Source organism: Hippocampus bargibanti, linkage group LG05 (assembly GCF_051943395.1).
Source record: "Hippocampus bargibanti isolate YZ-2025 linkage group LG05, ASM5194339v1, whole genome shotgun sequence".
Lineage (NCBI taxonomy): Eukaryota > Metazoa > Chordata > Actinopteri > Syngnathiformes > Syngnathidae > Hippocampus > Hippocampus bargibanti.
In genome coordinates, this window is record NC_142738.1 from 32264248 (window position 1) to 32282867 (window position 18620).

At 44.5% G+C, this 18620-nt stretch overlaps 1 protein-coding gene across 1 annotated transcript in view; it reads left to right on the forward strand.

Annotated features, from left to right (window-relative positions):
• Positions 1–3126: 3126 nt before the first annotated feature.
• Positions 3127–18620, forward strand: part of cmip (c-Maf inducing protein) — a 62682-nt gene continuing 47188 nt past the window's right edge. The window contains exon 1 of the mRNA XM_088995777.1: positions 3127–4128. Within this exon, the coding sequence (XP_088851903.1) occupies positions 3811–4128 (318 nt within the window). The 5' untranslated portion in view covers positions 3127–3810. The remainder of the gene's footprint in view (positions 4129–18620) is intronic.

The window sequence follows — 18620 nt, forward strand, 5'->3', positions numbered from 1 at the left end:
CTCCCCTCAGGTCAAGAGTCTGTGTGTCATCCTCGATAGCTCACTATCTTTTCAGTCCCATATAAATAACATAACTCGGTCTGCTTATTTCCACCTCCGTAATATTAACCGTCTCCGTCCCTCGCTCACCCCTCACTCCGCTGCTATCCTTATCCACAGTCTCGTCACCTCCCGCATCGATTATTGTCACTCACTTCTCTTTGGTGTCAATCAGAAATTTCTCCATAAACTCCAACTGGTCCAAAATTCTTCAGCCCGGATCATCACTGGAACCCCCCCCCTCCTTTCACCACATCACCCCTGTCCTCCAGCAACTTCACTGGCTACCTGTTAAACATCGAATCAAATTCAAAATACTTCTGTTTACATTCAAAGCCATCCATAACCTTGCCCCTCCCTATCTGTCTGACCTGACCTTCAAATCTCCGTTCCCTCTCGGTCCCTCAGATCCTCATCCTCCCTTCACCTCTATGTGCCCTCTGCCCGTCTCACCACGATGGGATGCAGAGCTTTCAGCCGCTCTGCTCCCAAACTCTGGAATTCTCTTCCACCCAACATCCGTAATATTGACTCCCTCCCTATTTTCAAGGCTCACCTCAAAACCCACTTGTTTAAAATTGCTTTCAATGTAAAGTTCTATCTGCTATTTTATTATGTATCATTTTACTTATGGTTTTATTGTTATGTTATGCTTCTTCCCCCAAGCCATTAACTCTTTGAACTCTTTCAACAGTAGCCAAAATGGAACTGTATATTGCCACTTAGCAGTTTTTTTTTTTTGACGACGACACTAGTGCAGCGTGTTCTACCGGAAACAAATTCCTTGTGTGTTCTACATACTTGGCAATAAAGATGATTCTGATTCTGATGTGCTTTGTTTTATTGTTTTTATTGTAAAGTGTCCTTGGGTGTTTTGAAAGGCTCTTGAAATAAAATGTATTATTATTATTATTATTATTATTAATTCAAAGCCATATAACTTGGGAATTAACTTTTTTTCTGATCATAGAAGAGTCTATGGTGTCTTACGCCGCATTGAAAGTTTATGTAGTCCAAAAACTGGAACCGAAAACTGCGGCTCCTGGAATTTGTGTGAAAATAACAAAAACCCTGCCATTGGTGTGGACACATTTTTGCACACGTCTGACCGTGAATGAGTTCAAATAAATGCCAAACTGCATGTTAAAAAAGGTACAAATATTCTGGAAGAGTGTCCGATGGAGCACTGAGAACAAAAAAAAAGGAACTTTGGCCAAGGAAAATCATCTCTGTGTTCACAGATGTAAAAAAAAAAATCTAGTGTTTCCCAAAGAAATACAACATTCAATTCAAAGTGCCATCAGTTTGTCCACGGGTTTGTTTTTCTTCAACATTTTGTTGAGCCACAATTCAAAAAGGGCGGCCCGGTAGTCGAGTGGTTAGCACACCGGCTTCACAGTGCAGAGGTCGCCGGTTGGCGTCCCGGTCCGGCCTCCCTGTGTGGAGTTTGCATGTTCTCCCCGGACCCGCGTGGGTTTTCTCCGGGTCCTCCGGTTTCCTTCCACACTCCAAAAACATGCATGGCAGGCAGATTGACCACTCCAAATTGTCCCTAGGTGTGTGTGAGAGTGACTGTTGAACGTCTTTGTGTGCCCTGCGATTGGCTGGCAACCAATTCAGGGTGTCCCCCGCCTCGTGCCCGAAGACAGCTGAGATAGGCTCCAGCAACCCCCGCGACCCTAATGAGGAATAAGCGCTACGGAAAATGAGATGAGATGAGATGAGACAATTCAAAAAGGATTTTCATTAGTTAGTTTTCAAGACATTTGTATTTGTCAGATTTAACCCATTTATGCCGACCGAGCATGTTCATATCAATACAGATAAATTCATTTAAAAAAGTATATTCAAAAAGTATCAAATTAAGTATGTAATTAACAATAACATAATTGTATATAATTAATGTGGCAGGAAACAACATTCATGCATTTGAAAATGAATGTATCTGTCTTCATACGAACATGCTCGGCGTAAATGCGTTTATTTAGTTATTTATGTGACAATCATGGGTTATGCTTTCATGAATGAACTGTCGCCAAACGTTCCGTGTTTGTCCGCCAAACATGTGTGTTGTGTTGGGTTTGTCACGGTTTGCAAGGTGGTGATGCCGGTTGTGGATCCCAAAAAGCAGGCAGGAGGGAGCAGCAGGTCGTATTGAAGAAATTGTATTCAAATTAAGTCAACAGGAATAAAATCTAAAACATCAAAATCATCTGAGCAGAAAAATACAAAGTATCAAAGAAAAACCACAAGTAAAAGTCTGCCAAGGTAAAACAAACACAAGCACAGCATACAGCGCGTGCACAATGCATACACAATGCAATGACCCGACAGCGAATGGTCATGTCGGGAGTCCTTTTGACTGCCACTGATTGGAATGACCAACACCTACGCGGCTGCAGGCGGGACCGACAGCGCTACCCGTTGGTCGCCAATCAGAACGTGGCAGTCTGCCACTGATCGGGACGACCATCACCTGTGCAGGTGCAGGCGGGGCCGACAGGGCCACCCTTTGGTCGCCAACCAGATCATGACAGGGTTAGGGAGAGAATTCATCGTCAACAATTGACACAGAACTGTAATATAAGTTGGGGTTGGTCTGGGCATTAAGTCTGTACCTTTTTGGAAAACCCACATAGTGTGGTTGGAACCACCCAGTGATGGGAAGCTGACTTGCCAGATCTCCAGCCGCTTCAGTCTGATCGGAAGGACGCCAGAAATAAGAGATAAATGAATGCGCGCACTCGACAAGGAAAACTTTGAAAGACTTGAACACAGTGACTACTTATCTCATTTTGTTGTGGTTCGCTTTTTATGTTGCACGAATTCTGTGCAAGTGACAGAACAAACACACGGCCTATCCAGAATTATTATGTTTGCTCCGTATCTTTCCGGTTGGAATGATAATGAAGGCATCCCATTGTTTTTGACTGCGCGGCTCCCATTTTGGTATTTAAACGCCACGTATTTTCATTGGAATCGAAACAATGAGGAGAATAAATGTGTCTGTCGGATGTCGAGGGCGATCGAAAAGGAGGAGGAGGAGGAGGAAGCAGCCTTCGGCAGAGAGTCGAGAGCAAAAACACCCAAGAGGAAGGCTCGTCCGTTCGCCTCCCCATTGACGTCAGTCCACTATCACATGAAGCGGCGGCGACCAATCGGCTCTGCGCTGCTGGAGAGAGCTGGCTGCTTCACCGCAAGCGAGGGGAAAATACGGAATCCGAGGAAAGCGAGCAGGTCGGCTCGTAATGAGCACAAAAAGCCCGAGAGCAAGCGAGACCCGCCGCAATTGGAGCTTTCTTTCCCGTCCGTCCTTCTCCCCGCGTCTTTCTCTTGCTGGATTCTTCGCTTTGGCTCGCCAGCGGACGAAATGGACCAGGCCGTGGCCCAAACACACTGAAGCGCTCTTTGGCTGCTGAGCGGAGTCGAGAGACGCTCGCCGACGACACATTTCATGGGGCATTGTGCGGGGACTAAAATGGTGGATTGTTTACAGGGTGTCAGCAAAAGCTTCCCCGGTGTGGATATTTTGCCATCAAAGTGTTCGGAGGCGGCCGTCTCCAATTATTAGACGTGTTCGTGCACCATTAGGTCGGTCGGTCGGTCGGTCGGTCGGTAGGTAGGTAGGTACCCCTTCCCCCAGCTCCACCAGACACCGCTCATTTTTCATATCCGTACATGTAGGTAGGTGTAGCGCTCGCCGTGTGGGTGTCTTGTGTCAAGCGATTGCGCCCCTCTCCTCATTTCGGGAAACTGCTGGATTACTGGATTATGGATTTCAACTGCGCCGACGGAGGCAACGAGCTGCACAACAACCAGTTTTATCCGTGCGAGGAGAGCAAGCCTTTACTGGGGGACATGTCGGAGGCGAATAATAACACCAAAGTTGCCGCGGGGCCGTGTAAGAGGAGCCTGCAACACTGCGGTAGCAGCGGGATGCGTTACAAACTGCTCCACGAGGGTGACATCCAGGTGTGCGTGGTCAAACACCCTCGCACCTTCCTCAGCAAGATCCTCGCCTCCAAGTTCCTGCGCAGATGGGAACCGCATCACCTCACGCTGACGGACAGCAGCCTGACCTCGGCCACCGTGAGAAGCTTCCTTTTTCTTCCCTGCGCGCGCGTGCGCGTGCCATTCATTATGTGTTAGCTGCGTCGGGCGTTCCACGGGAAGCGTCGGTGTTTGTCTTGTCTTGCCTAAACGCGGAAGACGAGCGCCAAGATTGTGCGCAATCTGTTTGACGCATTTGGCCAGAAAGCACTGTTTCGGCATGTTGATAGCAGTGACATTGCTGTTTGACAGGCCCCTTCGTCAGCCCACCTTCCGGTGTTATAAACAAACATCTTTCCCATACTTGTAGCCCACAGGTAATAAGCTTTTCATAGCGGGCTGCGTAGTACGTACAATGTTGCCTTGACTTGTCTCCGGAAAACCTTTCGTCGGTGTTCTTATTGCTTTCTGCCCTTTCCTTTATGGTTGTGAGGTGAATGATTGCTTTGCACATCTTTCTCACTATTCTGAAGTTGGGGGGTCAGACTTTGAAACGGTGCTCTGGCCTTTCTTCTTCTTCTTCTTCTTCGTATTTTGTAGGCATTGCGTATGTTTGTGGATTTTCTTGGCATCCCCCCGCCCCGCCCCCTCTCACCTCCATTCTAACACAACTCGATGGGATTGATTGACGACTCATCAGGTGTCCTTTGGCGTTTGTCTGCATATGCTCTGCAATTGGCAGTTGAGCAGGTCACGGCCACAGTCAAATGAGGACTGCAGCTCCTCCGACAAGTCAGGGAGAATAGGCATCAAAGAAGACAGGTGGATGGTTCCTTCACACGAAACAACCTAGCCAACCTCACCCTCGTAACAAAATGTCATGCTGTGCTGAGCTTTGGACTGTGTCCAAATGGCTGTGCACTTTTAGGGTGATAAATAAGCGAGCCATATTTGCCTTTTTTTGCACTTTCAAACCCTAAATTGTTCAGTGGCATCAGACCTACCCATACAGATATATTTTTATTCTGTACGAATAACATGAATGACAAAAGGATTATTGTGTGAAGACTCTACTGTATCTCTCTCTATCAGCCCTGACAATTTCACAGTAACAATCGTTACCGGTAACGTGTCATTTTGACGGTACCGAAAAATAATTTCTGATAAAAGTCACCGCACACGAGTTGACTGTCTGCGATCGAATCTGGCCTGTGTAATCAACACCATTTTGCGGTGTGCTGTTGAATGTGTTTCATCTCATTTTTGATTTTTCAATGTTGTTGGGGTGCAACATATGACGGACGTTGCATGTCGGGTGGATGACAGTTTGCGATGTGGTGAAAAAAAATAAAACACACACACACAAAGGTATACTAACGACAACATTGAAGAAATTGGAATGCCAGTCAGATTTTGAGGAAGTGGAGGGAGGGACGGACGGAGAGACAGACAGATATGACGAGATGTATGATGCAGAGGCAAGTAATGATGTTGGCCATTAGACTCAAAGGCAAACTATTATAAAACAGTTTTATTTATTCAATAATTTACTGGTTGTAGACATGATAACTTTATGAACACAACATTTGTCACAACAACATGATCAAACATTTCCCTTTTTGACATTAGGTTTTTAAGTGTCAGAAGATGTGATGATGACTATAATAAGAATAAGAACACCTTTCTTTGTCCCACAATGGAAACATTTGCGACCTACATCAGCAAAATTGAGCAGAGTGGCGATGGTGGTGGTGGTGGGGTAAGAAAAAGATGCACAAAAATGTAAGTAAATGTAAAGAACTGCACACAGCGCAGAATGCAGTTATGCAATTCGATACAGTATAAACATACATGCAATTGAATGTATGCTGCATAAGTTGGCTGTGTTATTTACAATGTGCGGATGGGTGTCAGGCCAGGATTCACGTTTCCATTTAGAAGCCTGACAGCAGCAGGTAGTGTCGTGTAGAGAGAATTTCGGACGGCGAGGATGATGGTTTTACAAATACAGGCTGCAAATGATGAACAGTACCTTTGAAGGTTTGGATTCTTACTGCAGTGACGAATCGATTCGGGTTTCTGAGAGTTTTAGATTTCGTTAGGAAAAGCATCGGAAACAAACAGATACACCTTTACATTGGGATCATATGTTAATGAGAGGCAGGCTGTCCTGCCTTCAATGTAATTCTCCTGGCATGAGGAGAAGGTCCATACATTCCCTGTTGTGTATACATCCCCAGATAAGAGTTTCATATCAGGGGAGCTTGACAGGTTTCAAGGACTTTCAAGGAGGTAGGGAACAAAGAAAGAGGCAGTTGGGGGATGCTGATCACTCACGAAGTGAAGTGCATGCAAACGTAACACTATATTCTTTGTTGAACAAATGTTCAGAGGAAAGACCGGTAATTGTCCTCATCATAAGCTACATTCCTCAACAATAGGAACAAGCGGCAGTATCTTTCCTTCTTGCAGTGCGGCTGTAACAGTCTCTGGTTGAAGGAGTACTCTCAGGATGGCAGAGGCCGCCACAGAGTCATGAAAGGTCATCAAGAGTGACCCCTGAACCCCACAAGACTTCAGTTTCCCGATGTAGGAAGAGGTGGCTCTGTCCCTTCCTGAGGGCGTCCGTGTTGGTAGACCAGTCAAGTTTATTGTTGAGAGGAACATCCAGGTACTTGTAGGAGGGCATCCTCTTTATGTCCATACCCTGGATGTTCGTCGCTGCAGGTGAGGACTGTTACTGCAGAAATCTACAACCAAGCACTGCCTTGCTCCAGAATCAAAACAATGGCTTCAGAAAGTTCAGATTTGGAGAAGATCCTTTCTTGTTACTCATCCAGTTATGAATGTGATTCAAATAGTTCTGAAGAGGAAAGCACATGTGTTTGCGATCGATTAAAGAAGTCCTTCCGTATCAATTTGAGCCGTGTAAGCAAAGCGAAGAAACTGGTGAAGGACACGACATATGAAGCATATATGAAGCTCCGTGAATAAGCAATACAGCATCAACTTCCGTCATATGTGGCATATAAGGACATGAATAACAAATAATAAGCTACAAGATGTCAACATCAATGCAGATTGTTTAATGGTTGTGCATGCAAAAAGTTGCTTTCAACTTGATGAAGAGTTACGAACGTAAGTATGAATGACAGCGGTTATCCGTCGCTAACTGCGGTTAGTTTCCTCGTTCCAGCAGCTGAATGTTTGTCCGATCGGTTTGCTCCACTATGATAACGATTGCTCTCTTTCACCACTGGAAGCAACTTTCTAGGATAACAGCCGTTATCCAATCGGGGACTCTCCTCGGCTGGCGCTATACTGCTCTGCTCCGTTGGAAATGGCCGCTTTGTCCGCTGGGAATTTGCGTCGACTTACACCTTCTTTATGCGTGTTAACGCAATTGGCTGCCACACAACGGTTCACCATCGCGTTATTTATGTAGTTTTCCTTCTAATTTCACGTTCAACACGGTGTTTTCAGACGAAAAATAGTACCCAAAATGTACTGTGGGAGCGTGCCCAATGTGACGTCAACTCGAAAACAAGACTTCATCAATATTCAGCGTGACTTTTAAAAAGTAAAATATGAATATATGCGGTGGAATCTTGGTAAAATGCGGTCAGTAGAAGTCATTGGAAGTGATTTTACAAATGATGGACGCAATTTATCTGGAGGTGTCAGTTGTCCTTTAAGCAACTCTACGCTGACATTCATTTTCATACCACATGTCTTGTCCAGGGAAACCAGCGCCAATGCTGCACTGGCGAGGTGCCTCTAAAAGTATGATGTGCTCCAATCTTTGTTCATCTCTAGTGTAATTCCGGTAAATTGCATAAATATGCGTGGGCATGTGTGTGTGTGTGTGTGTGTGTGTGTGTGTGTGTGTGTGTGTGTGTGTGTGTGTGTGTGTGTGTGTGTGTGTGTGTGTGTGTGTGTGTGTGTGTGTGTGTGGTGGCGTGAGTGTGAGCACGAGGGGGAGGGAGAGAATAATCATGGCATCCCATTGGCTAAGACAGACCTCTCCGCATGTATCTGTGTGTGTTGATAGCTAAATAGACCTGTGTCTATGCAGTGTCCTTGTCACTTGCCCCCCCGGGCCATGAGGCGTTCTGATAGTTTTACCAAAATGTGAATCAAAGAGAAGAAAATGTTCACCAGTCAGGCAATAGCTCACAATGCTGATGTTGTCCTTGTCGCTTATCCAAGTTGTAGGAACAACAAATAATAACTTGACTTGTAGATGATCTATTGGAATCAGAAATGGCCTATATGAAAGGCAAAGCCCACTGGATTATGCTTAGTATACCAAAATAAAGTTTTGTATCATTCATATAGTTTTATATTCAATTAGGACAGAAAGGTCAGATTTTGCTTGGAGAAAAGTCTTGTCGCACACAAAAATAATGTAGAAATGATACATATATTTCATTTTAAATACACGAATATGCTACAATCACGTCAGAACATCAAGTCATGATGCCTTAGAAAAAAGAATTAATATCGTGTATGGCTTCCGTGAGCTTGGAGGACTGCATCCATACGTCTCGGCAAAGACTCAATGAACTTGTTGATGAAGTCATCTGGAATGGCATAAAAAGCAGGACTCCCAGAGTTCATCAAGATTCTTTGGTTTCATCTTCCAAGCCTCCTTCTTCATCTTACCCCAGACAGGCGTTCATGTCTGGTGACTGGGCTGGCCAATCCTGGAGCACCTTGACCTTCTTTGCTTTTAGGAACTTTGATGTGGAGGCTGAAGTATGAGAAGGAGCGCCATCCCGCTGCACAATTTGCCCTCTCTTGCGGTTTGAAGAAGAAGTTCTTGATACTTGAGTCTGTTGATGTTGCCTTCCACTCTGCAGATCTCTCGCACACCCCTATACTGGATGGAACCCCAAACCGTGATTTTTTTTCTCCACCAAACTGCAGAAGATCTGTTGGAACCCGCACGGACGCAAGATTCACCCAGAAAACAATCAAGTTATGCAGTTCTGCCGATGGTGAGCAGACACTCATGGCCTTGGTGCGCAACACAATGAAGACAAATAACATAAAGAACATGAGGAACATTGATATGCAGGGAGAGAGAGACCGAGAGAGGCTGCTGAGGGAAGCCGCACCGCCATACATCTCCATCGCCTTGTTTCTATGGAAACCCATCACGAAGAAGAGCAGGGAGGAAGATTATGTTGCCTTTGATAGAAAACCACAGGAGGAAATAGAAGGAAAACATGCGGCAAGCCCTGTCTTGAAGAAAAAGGTGGAAGAAAGGATATCATTGTGAAGGTGGCGATCTCGAGACAAAGAGGAGAAAAAGTCAGCACACAATCGCACCATGTTCTTGTGCAAAAAAAGGTATCTTTGGTAACCTCGACTGGTTGTCAGAAAATTTAAACCCCATCTCTTTTCTTATTGCATTCTACTTCTCCTTGTTGATGAGCATATCCCTATTTGCCTTACAATTGGATATGACACACCCTTGATTTGGAGTCAAAACATATCAGGAGAACACTCACAAACTGATTTCTGATTTCTGGTTTTTCTGATTCAAACTGTGGGTACCCTCAGTGCTCTTTTAACAAATGTGAAAAGGAAAGAATAGGGAATGAAACCAACAATTCTGAAGATACAAAAAGGAGAGGAGTAGCAGTACCTCACATGGCAGGAGTTTCTGAAAAACTACAGAGTCCTTTGGCAACACAAAATTCCCACGTATTTCAAACCGAGAAACACTAAGGCAAAAATGAGTGCATCCAAAAGATAGGCTGCCAAATGAAAAACAAAGTCATGTCGTTTATTCAATACATTGTAAGAATGAAAATTGTAAAGAGCTGTACATTGGGGAAACTAAACACATTCTCAAAAAAGACTATCAACATCGCAAGGATATTACTAGTGGGCCTCAATCTGCAGTACATATGCACCTAAAAGCTGGCAACCACTCATTTGACGACAATGAGGTTAAAATCTTAGCCAAAGAACATGGATGGTTTGAAAGGGGAGTAAAAGAAACTATCATCATATAATGATCCTAGCTAAATCCTTTAAACCGATATGGTGGGGTGAGGTTCAATTTGGATCGTTCGTACAACAGCCTACTTAGGCAAAATAGGATTAGGAATACTGATGAGGTGATACCGGTGGAAGTGGAGCAATCAGGCCAGTCGTTAGTCAGACAATAGGAACAATCAGTGGAGCGGCAGGGAGTAGTCCTCTGCTCGGCACAACCTGAAAGCAGGGACCAATCATAGCAGAGTCCGGCACCGCCATGTCTGGACAGTAGGGATTTATACAGTCGGACCTTGGCTTACAAACTTAATTGGTTCCCAGACAGTGTGTGTAAGGTGAAAAGTGTGTATCCCAAAATGTAATTTTCTATAGGAAACCATTAAAACATGATTAAAGAAATAAACTGTACTGTACAATAAAGTCATTTTATTGACCTTTGCGATGGTCATTAATGGCTCGATGGAATGGAGTGTCCGATTATCTTCAGCATTAAACACGCCTCGTGCTGAACCACCTAAAGAACATCTCTGCTAGATCCTCTTCAGTTTGCCTACCGGGCAAACAGGTCTGTGGAGGATGCAGTCAACATCGGACTGCACCACATCCTCGACCACCTTGACAACACAGGAACCTACGCAAGGATCCTGTTTGTGGACTACAGCTCTGCGTTCAATACCATCATCCCAGAACTCCTCATCCCCAAACTTCTCCAGCTTGGTGTGTCCCCCACGATCTGCCAGTGGACCCTCAGCTTCCTGACAGGACGGACACAACAGGTCAGACTGGGAAATATATCATCCACAACACGAACCACGAGCACTGGAGCCCCGCAGGGATGCGTCCTCTCTCCATTGCTCTTCTCTCTCTACACGAACGACTGCACCTCAACGCACCCAGCTGTCAAATTCATAAAGTTCGCAGACGACACCACGGTCATCGGTCTCACCGTTGAGACCTTCAAGTTCCTGGGAATCACAGTCTCCCAGGACATGAAGTGGGAGGTCAACACCAACTCTATCCTGAAAAAGGCCCAACAGAGAATGTACTTCCTGAGGCTGCTAAAGAAGCATGGCCTGCCACAGGAGGTGCTGCAACATTTCTACACGGCTGTCATCGAATCCATCCTGTGTTCTTCCATCACCGTTTAGTTTGGGGCCGCCACAAAAATGGACAAAATACGACTTCAACGGACAGTTAGGACGGCGGAAAAAATCATTGGCACCGCCCTACCCACTCTCGAGGACTTGCACACTGCAAGAATCCAAACTAGGGCGCGGAAAATCCTACTGGACCCTCCGCACCCTGCCCACCACCTTTTCCAGCTACTCCCCTCAGGCAGGCGCTACCGATCCATGCACACCAAATCCAGCAGACATTTAAACAGCTTCTTCCCCCAAGCCATTAACTCTTTGAACCCTTTCAACAGTAGCCAAAATGGAACTGTATAGTGCCACTTAGCATTTTTTTTTTTTTTTTTTTTTGACGATGATACTAGTGCAGCGTGTTCTACCGGAAACAAATTCCTTGTGTGTTCTACATACTTGGCAATAAAGATGATTTTGATTCTGATTCTGATTGATGAGGAACATAGGCTTCGTCCACCATTTGTGGAATGATCCCTTGTAGGTGCTTTCTCTGTGATAATTGTATCTAGTTCTTCATCAATTGTGATCTGTTTAGCTAGGTTGATAGCTTTTTGCATCAAGTGTACAGATGACTTGTGCGGGTTATTTGTGGAGCCTGATTGATGGGATATTTTAACTGTTTTCTATCCATTTTCTCACTATTCTCACACTCTCACACTTTTGTTTTTTTGGTTTCAAGCGCCATCATCTCCCTTTTCAGTATTTGTTTTCTCACTCTCTCTCTGTCTGCCTGTCTCTTTAATGTTTCCCCCCCCTACCCCCGCCCCACTGCTGGGTTCTTGACCAATCACGTGGCTTTAACCGAAGACGCCATTTTGTTTCTTGGAGAACGGCCCCACTCTCTCTCTGTTTGTAACCCCATCTCCCACTGCTGCGTTCTTGACCAATCACGTGGCTTTAACCGAAGACTGGGGGCGGGGAATAGAGGACAAAAACAGTGGCCACCATTTTCTTGTTAGGAGAACGGACTCGTGGCAGCTCCGTGTGTATCCCGAAAAATAGTTTGTCGGCCAAGGTAAAATTTTCATCAATGTAACGTTCGTCAGCCGAAAGGTTCGTAAGCCAAGGGGTTCGTAAACCGAGGTTTCACTGTATATAGGGCCGATCCTACCAGTAAGACTTTAGTTCTCTGAAGAAGCATCTTGGATAAGAAGCGAAACGTCCGACACCTTCAAAGAAGTACAGATGACGGCTGAAGAAACCTTTTCATCAACACCCTTGATTTATTTGACATTGTGGTGCAGCTCACTACATAGTAAACCCTATGATTGTCTTGCTTTTCGTGGGTCAAAGGGTAATTGTTATATTTGCTGACCAAGATTTTCTTCTGATTCAATGTTTTCTTTTGAGAATCAGTGAAAAACACAATGATAAAAGAAAACACGAAACAGACACATCTAAACAAACACCAATAACTGATCAAAATACAATACCCTTTACCAAGCAAACCCATGGATCACAAAACTTTGTGAACTATGAACTGTATTTTTCGGTTTATAAATCAGTCTGGAGTATAAATACATATAATAAAATAATATAAATGAGCCATATGATATGTTGACGTTCCATGTCGCATAAACAACGAACCGAGAACCGAGAACATGACTGGCATGTGACGTTTTTCAGCGTTACTAAAGCACGAGTGTCACTCGAAATCACAACATTCAATGACATCTTCATTTTCTCTGCCAGCTCTGGACGTAGAATATGCAGCACTTCCTTTTCTACCTAACTTAAGTCAGACTCTTTGCCAACTTAGCATCACATGCCTAGACTGCTATCTTGTGGTAATGTGACAATAATGTGAAATTATAGAATCGTGTTTTAATAATTCCACACATAAATCCCTCCGGAGTACCCTATAACTTGCATGCTGGCCAAACTATGAAAAACAAATGCAATTTATCATGCAGAAACTACAAAAGTTAGCAAATGTTTGTGTGTGTGCTTGCACTACTGAGTACTAAAATAATGAAATATACAAATGAAAAGATAGCAAATTGAGAGAAAGCTCAATGTGCGGATTGGGCAAAATTATGCAACTGTTCGCAAACGCAGGGTCACCGTAGTTACTTAAAACTTCCAAGTCTTTTTTTTTTAAGGCTAAAACTGAGCTAGTGTCAAAGTCAGATTTAGCTTTATTGTCAAATATGCTATTATGCATGACATACAGCACAGATGAAATTAATGAAATGTCGAAATGTCACACTGCGTACAAGTGGGTTACGTTCTCGCAGTGCTCTTTTAGAAACCTTCCTTGGGACTAAAGCTGAAAACTGGCAGATATGCTAAGCATTTATGCATTTGCACCGTTTATGCTTGTTGTGGTGTATTAAGCACAATCGTTAATTGTATGGTGTTTGGTTGCACAGACAGTACCTTGTATTGCCATCGACTGCACATGCATGAAAATGGTTGAAGCCTTTCCCCATGTTGCTGATGCAAGCTACTCATGGTCAAATATGTAATAAGTAAAAGGCGTATGTCTGCTTCGTCATTCAAGACACCACATCTGGCGACGAGTAAAAGTCAATTTAAAGGACAACCGACCCCTCCAGAAAACTTGTGTCCATAATTTGTAAAATCACGTCAAATGACTTCTACTGAGCGTATTTGACAAAGATTCCACTGCATACAGCGAGAATTTACCTTTTAAGACTCGCACTGAATATTCCGGGAGTCTTGTCTGGTTTTTGAGTTGGTGACAATATCTACCGTGACGTCACGGTAGGTATCCTCACTGACCGAGAAAGCGACACGCAATGCATTTTGCGGTACTTTGTTTGGTGTGAAAACTTTGTGTTGATGGCGAAATTAGAAGGAAAACACAAATTACGTGATGGTGAATCGTTGTGTGTTGCACCACGACTACTATTTGATACTCGCTGACACAAATTCCCAGCAGACAAATTGGCCCATTTCCGACGGAGCTTGGGCGCCATCTTGTGCATTGTCTGGGACACTACGTTGCTGTCATTGACGGCTCAAATTGACATGGGAGGACTCATTTAATCAATTGCAAACATTTCTGCTTTCCTCTTCACAACTATTTGAATCCTATTCATCACTGGATGAGTAACAAGAAAGCATCTTCTCCCAATCTGAACTCCGTGAGCCCATTGTGACGTCACAACTTTCTGAAAATCCCCAGTTTCGAGCTGATTTGTGGCAGTTTTTGGATACTTGAAGTCATTTTTATTGGTGTTTTGCATTTGACTAAAAATATCAGCCTGCGTGTTTTGGCTATTTTAGATGCTATAAAATGTTTTCCTAATGTCAGTTAGGAAACAAAAAAAGATGTCGGTTGTCCTTTAAGGGTAGTAGGCAATACCCTAAAGCAGGGGTGCGGAACCTATGGCTCGCGAGCCATATATGGCTCTGTTGATGATTGCATCTGGATCGCCGATAAAACTAAATACACATTCTCGCTTTTTCGCTGTTCATTTCCTGTTTGGGCGGCAGTTGACAGAAAGTGCAATTTTTATTGGATTACACTGACCTATGGCCGTTGATGTGAAAACAGGTAAACGCCCCCTTTTAAATAAGCCTGACGAGTAAAGAAAAAATAAGAGTGTCGTACACTTCAGGTTGAATGGACGGAAGGATTCGCCTTGTGGAGAGAAAAACTACTGCCGTGATTCTAATTTGCAATGAAACAATCCCATCAATGAAACAGTTGAATATCAATGGCACTTTGACAAGCCCCATGCTAACGTTAGCATCAATATACTTCTGCGAGAGACGGCAGAAAGCAAACGTGCAAGCTAATGAGCCATGTGCAGGCCAGCTAGCAGTAACTTTGCCTATGGACCCGGCAAGTTGACTTTCATTCCGATCATTTGGCTGGAGGTTTTTTTTACCAATCACGAGGAATGGAAAACCATTCATATTAATGCTGAGTATTATCACAAAGTTATTTTAAATAAGACATTCTGACATTTTATTGAAATCATGTGCGCGTGTGTATGTGTGACTCTCTGAGAAACATTTCCAAATATTTGATTTTTATGGCTCTCTTCGTAAAAAAGGTTCCCGACCGATGCGCGAAAGAATAGTGAGGCACGATGGCTTATTTTTCTCAAAGACCTGACGAGCTCAAACCCGACAATGAATCGTGGTCTGCCTATGTGGTACGAATGGAGCTGTTGTTTGAGGCGCAATAAAGTTGTCGTTTTCCTGAACTCCATGGGCGGGCGCATAGCGTATGGACTTCTCTGTAATTTAGTGCAACCTGCCAAGCCCAGAGACAAGACTTTTACGGAAATTGTAACCACATAGCAAATAGTATGAGCCCTAGCCGTTGGTGATTTCGGAGCGGTTCAGCTGCCGTCAATGTGTACAGAAGAGCAACCAGAGAGTTACGTCCAGCCAAACGATCGGAATAAAAGTCAACCTGCCAGGTCCATAGCCAAAGCTACTGCTAGCTAGCCTGCACACTGCTCATTAGCTTAGCTAACATTCGCATGGATCTTGTCAAAGTGCCACTCACATTCGACTGTTTCATCGATGATACAATTTCATTGCAAATTAGAATCACGGCAGAAGCTTTTCTCTCCACATCTCTCGGCGCAACCTGAAGTGTACGATTACTCGTCTGCTTATTCAAAAGGGGGCGTTTACCTGTCTCAACATCAACGCCACCTTAGTCAGTCTCATCCAAACAAATTGTGCTTTCAGCCAACGGCAGCCTAATAGGGAAATGAACGGCGAAAAAGCGCAAATGTGTATTAAGTTTTATCTGTGATCCAGATGCAACCATCAAAAGAGCCCGAAATGGCTCGCGAGCCATAGGTTCCTGATACCTGCTCTACGTGATGGCTTTGTCAGTGGAGTCGCTTTGGAGGCTTTGCAATGCAAGTGACTCTCGGAGGATGGTTTGTCGTTTGCAAGAACCGTTCGTTGAGCTTGCTGTCAACACGGAGACTGCCCACCGGGTTTCACAGCAGTTGAGGAAAAGTCAACGTGTCACGGTGCCAGTACACAAAGTTAAATAGAACCGATGAGGAGGAGGCACACCAAAGTGGATGCTACCAATGCAAAGGCACGAACTATAGTGCAAATAAATGACTGTTACTACAAGAGTTCAAAATGGCATCAGTGTGTTAAAGTTGGTCATATTCAAAAGGCATGTCAGGTGACATTACAGTACAATGTGTGCAAACTGACAAAAATAAGATGTTCCAGGTCCACGTGTTTCCATGTAGTACTAATGGGAGCTAGAGACCATACAAGGCCGTTTTTGACAGAAATGGAAGAAAGGTTCCAATGGAAGTTGACAGAGGGGCTGGATTCAGCATTATCTCTGAAAATGTGTATGAACGGTCATTCTCACGTTTACCACTAGAGGGAAGTCGTGTAGCACTCAAGGGCTATTTAAGAACCAATTCCTGTAAAAGGTCACTTCGTGGTTAAAGTGAGATACAAAAATCAGACTGCTGACTTACCACATGATGTTTTCAAAGCTTAGGTGGGGACAGTAATGGGCATTTAGGCACCAATATCTGTAACGCCTGATGCAATCCCTAAATACCACAAGGCCCGTGTTTTGCATTTGGCCATGAAAGAAAAAGTCGAAAAAGAACTTGAGCGCCTTGAGAAAGATGGAATCATTACCTCTGTCAAGCACAGCGAGTGGGCCGCTCCAGTGCTTCCAATACCCAAGTGGGGTGGTGGACTCCACTTGATTACAAAATAACAGTGAAGCAAGCCAATTATCATGGAGTCTTATCCACTACCACACATCAAGGAGGTGTTTGCCACACTATGTGGTGGTAAAATATTATCAAAGATATACTACTAACTGCAGTCTAGTCTGCGGGGTGGACCTCTGTGGCGGAGGATCCACCAAACCCCTGAGACCGATTCACCGAACCCCTAGGGTTCGATTGAACCCAGGTTAAGAGCCACTGCACTAGAGAGTCACCAGCAGACCTGTCCTTAAAAAGATGATGGCTGGATTTCCATCTCTAAGACAGTGAGGAAGAAACAGTACGAGCAGAACGATCACCAAGCTGCCGAAAGACAGTTTGATGTGGATGATCCTGTCTATCTATGCAAGACGGCAGGGGAGCACCCCAAATGGATCCCTGCTGTCGTGACACAACACACTTGACCGATGTGATACCATGTGCAAGGTGGGGACTGACCAAGTATACAGGTGCCATGGAGATCGATTGTGCCCTCGATACCCACTAGACATCTTAGATCCGGGACATAAAAAAGTGACTCAGTAAGATGAGGAGGACAGAGACCTTGGCGAACCGGAGTCCACAGCACCCGCACCACCAGCTTGTGCACCGTACCTGCCAGGCCTACTTGTGCCAGAGACAGTGGTTTTGAGGCGTTCAGGACTACATTCACAACTCCCTTCATGTTACAGCGATTGAATGTGATATTGTATTTGAAGGATTTTCAGATTGAGTTTATTATTGAGAAATTGTTATGCGGTATGATGGGTAATGTTAATGTAGTATTCTAAGTTAATGTTAATGCCGATTGAAATTACAGTGAAGACATGGTAGAAATTAAGATAAAGGGGGTGTACTGTGGTGTATTAACCACGAAAGTTATTTGTAGGTTGTTTGGGTGCACTGGCTTCCTGTACCTTGTATTGCCATTGACCGCACATGCGTGAAAATGTTAGGAATCTTTCCCCATGTTGCTGATGCAAGAAACTCATGGTCAAATACATAATCAGGAAAACGCGCGTGTCTGCTTCGTCATTCCAGACACCGCACTTGTGTTGATTCGTGCGCACTGTCGCAATGAAATAAATACAACAAACACAGGACTGTGCTCCAAAAGAGGCAATTTCTCGCTTTACAGCACCCGCTTCACTCATGTGCCAGACGCTGCTAGCCGTGATTATACCTGCATGTTCTCCATCAGCGGCCAGGGAGTCGTTAAGAGCGTCGAAGATGAATACCCACCATTACCCCTCAATCCATGTAACACCCCCATGCCTCCCCGCTCCGAAGTAGAAAGCGAGTGACATGATGATGAGCATGGCAAGCCCGGAAATGCATGACAGTTTGCATAGCTGAAAGATTTGATTAACCTCAGATGATGACTAAATAACTGCACTGAAGGAATAGTATCTCTGACGATTTCAAGGCTGTTTCTTTCAAAGTCACTTAACTGGAGCTCAGAGATGAACAGGTCAAATAGTGTGGCTGCAGTGCAGCTCCAACAAAGCAACAATGATTTGGAGACTCTGTGTAGGAAAATTAACCTCAGATTGATGATAGAAGGAGACCTAATCTGGAGGACGGACGGGGTGGACGCCCACCACATTGCCCACCCACTGTATCCTAAGAGGCAAACCACAGGGAGTCTCCATCGTCTTCAGCATTGCACAGACCAACGTGAGAGTCCACCCGAAAGTCACCCTACCTGAGTCCGTAGGGTCGCTAGTTACGATTTGACATGTTCAAAGGT